Source organism: Thermobia domestica, chromosome 12 (genome assembly GCF_964235325.1).
Source record: "Thermobia domestica chromosome 12, izTheDome1.hap1.1, whole genome shotgun sequence".
Classification (NCBI taxonomy): Eukaryota; Metazoa; Arthropoda; class Insecta; order Zygentoma; family Lepismatidae; genus Thermobia; species Thermobia domestica.
Window position 1 is genome coordinate 111,508,583 of NC_137465.1, and position 9,533 is coordinate 111,518,115.

The following is a 9,533-nucleotide window of genomic DNA, read 5'->3' on the forward strand; positions in this document are numbered from 1 at the left end:
TAGCACCAGACGTGAACGCTCTACCACTAAACCACCGCGGCCCCAACAGCTAACGTAGTTTGCACTACAAACAATGAATTATCCTATATATCTATAAACCTAAATGACAGCTGTACCTGAACTAAAATCCAATAGATAACACTAAGAATTCAAAGCTTCGCCATCAATATTGCAGGTAAATTTGAATCTTCATCTTGAAAATGCACTTTAACAGATGTCTAAGTATTGTGGAAATACCAGCAAAAACTTCTTCCAACCTTTAATACTTCAATTTTAGTCAGCACCTTCAGTATTTCATCTAATTACTTGCATTGACATTACGAAGGTTTTCATAATTTTATGCAGCTGCAGTCATTAATAATTAGGAAGTATACATATACGGTTCGTATAACAAATAATATTAAATTACGGCTATAAATTCAGCTCGAGCCACGCTTAGAAGCAATTAGCGCTAAATTAGTCATAGTCTCGATTTGAACCATGCGTAGATGCATAAGTCAGAGTCTTAATCTCAGCTAGAAGTATGGATAGGCCTAGATACAATTAGCTCTAAATAAGTCAGTGAATAAGACGTAAAAATGAATGTTCTCGTTGCTACGCATGAATATTTCCATTCTTGAATTTTTGACGTGCTTAAAATAACAATATATCCCAGTAACAAGAATATAATTTATTTTTAATTGTTTCTTTCTTGCAGTTGTTAATAATTCTATTAATTATATTAATATCTGACAGTGGAAGGAAGGAACTTTCCAACATTCTATTAATATTCTAAAAGTCACTACAAATTTAAATTACGATAATGAACAGAAAAATGCATCTAATAATGTTTAATTTAGTTCTAGTGCACACGTCTTTGATGCACAGAAGAAATGAAATTAGGAATTAGATTTCTGAACTTTCGGCATCTATGGCCATGTTAGCTCGTCACTTATGAGGGATGATGTTCCTCGGCGATCACACTATTCCGAGAAAATGGATGGAAGAAAAAGATTGGGGAAGAAAGGAAGCGGCTGGAATCTGCGTGTTAGGTGCCATCCCGGCATTTGCCTGGTGTAAATGTGGAAAACTCAGAAAAAACCCATTCAGAATGATTGGCCTGAAAAAAACTTTTACACTTTTTCGACCGAGTGTCCAACCGGGAATTGAATCTGGGACCGCTCACACCAAAGACGAGAGTGTTACTGACTACGCCGCGGAGCCATAAGATACAGGATTCGATTCCCGATTGAAGACACTTCAAGTGTGAACGATTCGAATTCCACTCTAAACTGTAGATCAGCCCTGGCCACGGCGAGCAGATAGTGGAAACTCTCCTCGTGAGCGCTCACGAGGATTCTACGTGCAAATATCGTTGTTCGTGATTCGTGAATCTTCGGGTTTCGTCCTTAGAGGAGCGGAAGTGTTGTCAACCTTGGCGGTAATCACTAGCTTACCAAACTAAAAAAAAAGTATGTATGGTAACTGATTGCTATTTAGTGTATAGTGTTTTTTACAATGTGGTAACCGTTAACTATAGACAACACAAACTTGTAACAGCAATCAAATGATAAACTATGTACGTTCCTTTTCTTCTTTTTTCTTTTCTTTTGTTAAAGAAGGATGTGGTGGAACCAAACCATCGCTTACATTTATAAAAATTTGCTAGTTTGCCCAATGGAAAACCAGTTTTCAATATATATATTATCAAGTTCTTAATCCGAGTGTGGGTTTGTTATATTATGTTTTTTCGTTTTTTAAGTAAAGAGATAATCTGTTGATACGAAAAAAAAAATACTGTAGCACTTGTTTGTAGTTATCTAAGTTTATCTCCAGAAAATTAGCTTATGCATGTATGTGTGTACGAATAGGCTTAGCAAGGGGTTGGTTGTGGAGATTAGAAGCCACTATTACACTATCAATAGGAAGAATAGTATTTCTTACTCCACTTTTAAAGTTACTTTGATCGCAAAGAATCAAACAAAATATTAAGAGAGCCAAAGAGATTTTCCATTTTTAAGAGTGACCATTAGTGACTACCATTAGTGTATTTTTTTTTAACAAGGAGTGTTTTTTTAATAAGGATAAATATATTGTCCCTGGCTGGTTGCTTGCCGGTGGCTTGTTAAAAGTGAAAAAGAATGTTAAATCATATCAACGACTGAAGCTACACGCTTGTCTTTCTTCGATAGTTACTGACTGATTTTGAAAGTCACAATGTTGTAGGCCTACTGTAACAGCGTAAACTCGGAAAGAAACGTTCCAACTGAATGATACGAACAATTATTCCCAATGTCTTGAACATGAAACGTGGGTTACACGGATAACGCTTAAAGTGGGCTGGACTGCACTGGAATTTCCTTCCGGCAAATTAGTGTTTGGTCGGAACTCAGTTCTTCTGTGTAATTCTCTCTTAACAACATTTGAACATTTCTTTTAGATAATAATAACTAACTAACTAACTAACTCTATGGCCTATGGAACCCGAAGGTTCAATGCCGCGTTTACAAAATATTTTCACTAACTTCTGTCCTTAGCCAACTGGATCCAGTTTCTACTCTGTACTCTTATTTCTGCAAGATCCATCTTAATATTGCCTTCCCATCTACGCCTAGGTTTTCCTAGTGGTCTTCTTCCAATTGGGTTTTCAGTTAAAATTATGAAAGCGTTTCTAATTTCTTCCATTCTGGCTACATGGCCTGCCTTCCTGAACCTTCTACACTTAATGACCCTAACAATGTTAGGTGAGCGGTATAAGCTATGCAATTCCTCGTTATGAATTTCCTCCAATCCCCAGTTTCATCCCTCTTTGATTCGAATAATACTAATACTAATACTACTGCTACTAATAATGATAATAATAATACCATTATTATTATTATTATTATTATTATTATTATTATTATTATTAGTAGTAGTAGTAGTAGTAGTAGAAGTAGTAGTAGTAGTAGTAACAAAAGTAAAGATTAAGTACATGACGAAACACCTTTACTAGTGTATAGCAGACTGCGACTAGTGCCACTTATGCTCAGCCTACTATCATCCGTGCTTCCAGTTTTGGCACCTGCATACATAATACGTTAGTTATCTAGCCACTAACTCCCCCTGCGTACATCTGCTTATATCAAGCACAGTCGTTGTAAAGAGTTGAAAGCGGTAAGATGGCGAAACGACGCTGCCCTACACCTACACTTAAGTTCAACACGCAGTGGGAGGAGAAATATCTCTTTGTCGAAGAAGACGGTGTAGCCAAATGTATAGTGTGCTTTGAAACATTACACGGATTTAAAAAGTTCAACCTTCAACGTCACTACAATACTTATCACGTGGAGCAATACGGGGAACTTGAGGAACATCTTCGCAAAGAAGAATTGAAGAAGTTGAAAGAGAATAAGGCCGCATCGGAAAAGGAAGACGGGGAGAGAAAGTGTGAAGCCTCTATGCGGGTGAGTTACAAAATTGCGTTGCATATTGCGAGATTGTTGCGCCCTTTCACAGACGGACATCTAATATGTCTTGAACATGAAACGTGGGTTACACGGATAACGCTTAAAGTGGGCTGGACTGCACTGGAATTTCCTTCCGGCAAATTAGTGTTTGGTCGGAACTCAGTTCTTCTGTGTAATTCTCTCTTAACAACATTTGAACATTTCTTTTAGATAATAATAACTAACTAACTAACTAACTCTATGGCCTATGGAACCCGAAGGTTCAATGCCGCGTTTACAAAATATTTTCACTAACTTCTGTCCTTAGCCAACTGGATCCAGTTTCTACTCTGTACTCTTATTTCTGCAAGATCCATCTTAATATTGCCTTCCCATCTACGCCTAGGTTTTCCTAGTGGTCTTCTTCCAATTGGGTTTTCAGTTAAAATTATGAAAGCGTTTCTAATTTCTTCCATTCTGGCTACATGGCCTGCCTTCCTGAACCTTCTACACTTAATGACCCTAACAATGTTAGGTGAGCGGTATAAGCTATGCAATTCCTCGTTATGAATTTCCTCCAATCCCCAGTTTCATCCCTCTTTGATTCGAATAATACTAATACTAATACTACTGCTACTAATAATGATAATAATAATACCATTATTATTATTATTATTATTATTATTATTATTATTATTATTAGTAGTAGTAGTAGTAGTAGTAGAAGTAGTAGTAGTAGTAGTAACAAAAGTAAAGATTAAGTACATGACGAAACACCTTTACTAGTGTATAGCAGACTGCGACTAGTGCCACTTATGCTCAGCCTACTATCATCCGTGCTTCCAGTTTTGGCACCTGCATACATAATACGTTAGTTATCTAGCCACTAACTCCCCCTGCGTACATCTGCTTATATCAAGCACAGTCGTTGTAAAGAGTTGAAAGCGGTAAGATGGCGAAACGACGCTGCCCTACACCTACACTTAAGTTCAACACGCAGTGGGAGGAGAAATATCTCTTTGTCGAAGAAGACGGTGTAGCCAAATGTATAGTGTGCTTTGAAACATTACACGGATTTAAAAAGTTCAACCTTCAACGTCACTACAATACTTATCACGTGGAGCAATACGGGGAACTTGAGGAACATCTTCGCAAAGAAGAATTGAAGAAGTTGAAAGAGAATAAGGCCGCATCGGAAAAGGAAGACGGGGAGAGAAAGTGTGAAGCCTCTATGCGGGTGAGTTACAAAATTGCGTTGCATATTGCGAGATTGTTGCGCCCTTTCACAGACGGACATCTAATAAAAGTGTGTATAGTAATATCAGCAGAAGACTTTTGTCCATCTCGAATACAGCAGTTCGAATCGGTTCCACTTTCCCGACAGACTATTACGCTACAAATAGAACATCTTGCAGATGATGTTTTGAGCCAGCTATCGGAACTTTCGAAAACGTTTATTGCATTTTCCCTGGCGCTCGACGAAAGATCGGGTGTTACAGATACTGCGCAGCTTGCTATCTTTATTCGTGGTGTACATAGTGATCTGGAGATTCGAGAGGAACTGTTGCACATAGTACCTATGAAAGGCACCACAACGGGCGCTGACATTCTTGCGTGTGTTGAAGAAAGTGTCGAAAATACAGGCCTTCCGTGGAATGCACTGGTTTCTGTAGCGACCGATGGGGCACCTGCTATGGTTGGGAAGCAAGCAGGGTTTGTGGCGCGACTAAAACAAAAACTGCAAGAGCTTGGGGTGTCGCATGATATCAGGAGAATTCATTGTATGTTGCATGAGGAACAGTTGTGTGCAAAGAGTGTAACGATGAACGATGTCATGGACGTTGTAGTTCGCACCACCAGCTACCTCAGAAAACATGGACTGAGACATCGCCAATTTAAATCGTTCCTCGAAGATCTAAACAGTGCATACGGAGACATACCTTATTATACTGAGGTGCGCTGGCTAAGCCGTGGGAACTTGTTAAACCAGTTCTTTCAGTTACTAAACGACATTGATATGTTTCTCGATATGAACGATCATTCCGTGCCAGAACTGAAAGACGACCAATGGAGATCCAACCTTGCGTTTTTGGCAAACATAACTACTCATCTCAATGTTCTTAACCTCTCATTGCAGGGTCAACATCTGCTAATTACAAATATGTGCAATCGCGTCGAAGCGTTCAAAATGAAGCTACCCCTTTGGGCGCAGCAATTTGAAAACAAGATTTTGGTTCACTTTCCCAGCTTAGGCACCTTACAGGAGTCCGGTAAACTTCTTGACTTGACTCATTACCGCAGTTTGCTGCTTAGCCTTAAGAACGAGTATGAAACCAGATTTCAGGACATAACATGTTTGGAGATGAGCTTCAGAGTATTTGCCACCCCATTCTCTACAAACATTGCAGACGCTTCTTCTGATGTTCAATTGGAACTTATAGACTTGGTGTGCGACAGGGAATTTAAAGAGAAATTCCATCAGAAAAGCAATTTACAAGAGTTCTATAGGAATTTCCCTCGATGTCGATTTCCGCGACTGCATAGAAATGCTGCCAATATTATGTCAATGTTTGGTTCGACGGATGTGTGTGAGCAATTATTTTCAAAAATGCGACTGACGAAATCAAAACACAGAAGTTCGTTGTCCAACCATCACCTGGAATGTTTGTTACGTCTAAGCTGTGTGCAAATAATATCACCTCGCATAGAGACACGAAGAAATTGTGCGGTACATCTGCCTCAGAGAACAAGGCTTGAAGCAAAACACTTGTCAGTTACTAGTGTTAATAGTGTACTTTCTTTTTTCTGTGTTTCTAACTTTATACACATTCGGCCTCTTTGTGCGTTTTCGTGTTCTGTTGGTTTGAATTTTGATTTGCTACTGTCATACATTTGTCTCTTGTGGCGTTAAGATACTTGAGTACGCTTCGGCAAATGTGATTGCATTTTTCGAACTTTTGGGAATGTGCAACAAGTGTTTTTCTTTTGGGACCTTTGTCTACGATCTCGGATTTCTGTGGTAAGTTATAAAAGCTATTACAATGTTTATATTTTGTAGCTACGGAAATCTAATAAGTATAGACTATTTGGATGATTTCTAATTGAATAATATATTTTCGAATACAATCTACTCAAATAATCTGATTTTCGAATTGTTCCTCATGTCTGTTTCTTTGCCTACATTAGCATCCATTGGCAATTTACGGCAGAACTCAAGCAGGTATTATGCATATTTCGAACATGATCTTTTATTATTATTATTATTATTATTATTATTATTATTATTATTATTATTATTATTATTTTCAACCTCCCGTCGTTCTGCTATCAATCTAGCAACAAAAGACGTTTACAACTTAGCAAACGTGAAGCGAATGACAAGTTACAGACCGAGTGCTAATGTAATACAACGTCACGAATTGTGTAAGCAAGGTAAAGAGGTCTGAAACAATTCGTTTACGATTTTTGCAGTAGTTTTTACGTATGTAAGCTGATATGTTTAATATTAGTTTCTTTCTTTCTTTCCTTCTTGTTCATTTGTTAGTTACTTCAACGTTAACTGTAACCTCTATCATGCGTCTTCCTCGACCAAAAAACGTATCAATTTTATTTCCTGCAGTGTTTTCGCGTCACTGCTTTCGAAATGGGGAGGTGGAGAGCACACCTGCACATTTCACGCTAGCGTCTGCTCAATGCTTCAACATCGTGCGAATTTCTGACCAGGCTTGGCCGTAGGTTTTTTGCCATCATGTGTGGTTGGCAACACTTCTCGGATGCAGTGGAAGGGGCGAAGTTAGTGCTCACCTGTTCTTGTCTCCGCTCGTGCTCACTCACGCTTCGGCTCCGGGAGCCAATTCATGGACAGGCCTTCTGTAGATAGTGTTTAACATACCTCGGTGCTAAAAGGAGACGCAAAACTTTAACAAACAAAACAAAACCAACCAATCAATCAATTTGGTTTAAAATAAGTTCATGCCTTAGAATTATTTTAAGAAACAAGTTACACGTTGAAATCTGATTTAACATTATATAAGTAAGTATGGTTACAAAAAAAAACACCTACCTCTTTCTAAAAGTCTGTATTATCACACCCATAATATATTTAACAATTCATTGATTTCCATAAATTAATGGATAACGATATAAGGCTTACTAAAGACGTTATTATACCCTGCCACAGTCTGATACACTAGCAGCTTATCAAATTTTTCTCCTTGCTAATTTAGAGCTGGATCGGTGTTGAATAAATGTTATCGGCTACTCTTATACAACTTTCTGTATCCGAAACTAAAGCAACGCATTCGTTACCTTCAAGGAATACTAAGTTCCAGGCTTTATACTAACCTACTTACGAATTATGGCGTATTCCATAGTGATTACACAAGCAAACTGGGCTCAAATAATATTTCTACCCCTGGTTCCAGAAGTATAATTTATATTCCAGTTGAAAAAGCGGACATACTTGCTGGCCAGTTCGCCCGGTAAACCTTAAGATGAGGATGTATTTGCCATATTTACATTTTTCCTGTGAACTAATCCAACTGAAGTACAACTTGCTTTCAGTACCTTAACAACACCGTGAAAAGTTGACCGTAATTTCTACTAGTTCGATAGTAGAAAGGAGTTTGTACATATCATCTCTCGGAAAACTATGTATCTTCAAGCATGGCCTTAGGAAGCAAACTTCTCGGGCATAGCAATGTTTTCAATACCCTGTTAAGAATTAGCCACATCCATACATATGGAACAAGGCAGTTTCTGTGTGATATCATAACAAGTTAAAAATCAGCTTTAACATAACCTTATCATTCCATTAATATTCTCACTCACTCCACGAAAATAAACGATTACTACTGTTTTCGATCCTTCTTTGTATCTTCTCTTACTATCGTCAATTTGGCTTCCGTCGAAACCAGAGGACAGTCGAACTAGAGTGGTAGAACTTATGCGGGATTAAACAATAAATTTCAAACATTTTACATATTCACTGATATGACCTTCAGCTCAAGGATATGGTCCGCTCTACTTTATGAACTACATAATTAGCATTTTCTGCTCTTTTGTAGTAAGTTCTTTAACTTCTTCCTTACCGACTGTACCTTTTGATTTATCCGCTAATAGTAACCTAACTCTGCTAATAGTACCCTCAACCTCAAATGCAACCATAACAACGTTTGCTAATGACACTGTAATTTTCAATCACGTCCAAATCATAATTTTTCTAGTATGTAGCTTCGCAGATGTCTGATTACCATCGAAGATTAGAATATGGACTGGCATCTCCAAATCAATGCAGTAAGAATGATTTTGGTGGACTTCTCGAAGACTTGCATTAATTTATATGTTCATATGTGCCTTTTCAACATTACACAATTCAGCCTGGCGATTAACATCTTGGGATCTATCACGGCGGCAAACTACTTCTGATAAACAGTAGTCCAGAGAACTGCTGGCCGCCTTCAATCTGTATCTCTTAGCTAAGACCTCAACTAAGACTTTTCAGAAAAGTTCACATTTACACAATGTTTTTTCGGTCAATACTACATTTATGGTCAAGCAGCATCGGAGCATAATACTGCTGAGACGCATCTCATCTGACTTCAATACTTTCAGAACAGAGCTATTTATTTCGTCAGCAATAATTATCATGATATAATAATTGCCTAACTGAATGAAGGACTTGATCTGAAATATATCGACACAGCCTTAAGATATGTCTCATCGTTTCTGGCGATAGCTTTATATGAATAAGGAAGATATTCATAGTATTACCTACTTAATGTAGTATGGTCTTGTCAATCCTTATAGCTCGACATACTGTAACACAAGTAATATTTAGAATTTGGAGATTTAGAACTGATAAGCCCATCCCAGGATTTTGTAAACTGAAAATCTTTAGAGCAGAGGTAATGGGATCGTGACCTAGGTTGCTTAACAAATGAAATTGAATTATTTTTAATTGGAAAGAGATTTTGATGTGAGAGGGTGAATAGAGCGTGAAAAAGAAGGATGAGCTTAGGATAGGTAAGTTTACATAGCACTTGCCGGGAACATTTGGCGATTGTGCGTTGAAAATTTTCTCGGCGTACTGTCGTCTATCTTCAGGAACATGGAGTTTGGGCAATG

At 38.0% G+C, this 9,533-nt stretch overlaps 1 protein-coding gene across 1 annotated transcript; it reads left to right on the forward strand.

Moving 5' to 3' along the window:
• The first annotated feature begins 3,140 nt into the window (after positions 1-3,140).
• Positions 3,141-8,743, forward strand: LOC145666071 (general transcription factor II-I repeat domain-containing protein 2A-like). Its single transcript, XM_081733168.1, has 3 exons — positions 3,141-3,425; positions 4,492-5,991; positions 8,633-8,743. Exons 1-3 carry the CDS (start codon positions 3,141-3,143, stop codon positions 8,741-8,743), a joined length of 1,896 nt encoding a protein of 631 aa, XP_081589294.1.
• The last annotated feature ends 790 nt before the right edge of the window (positions 8,744-9,533 follow it).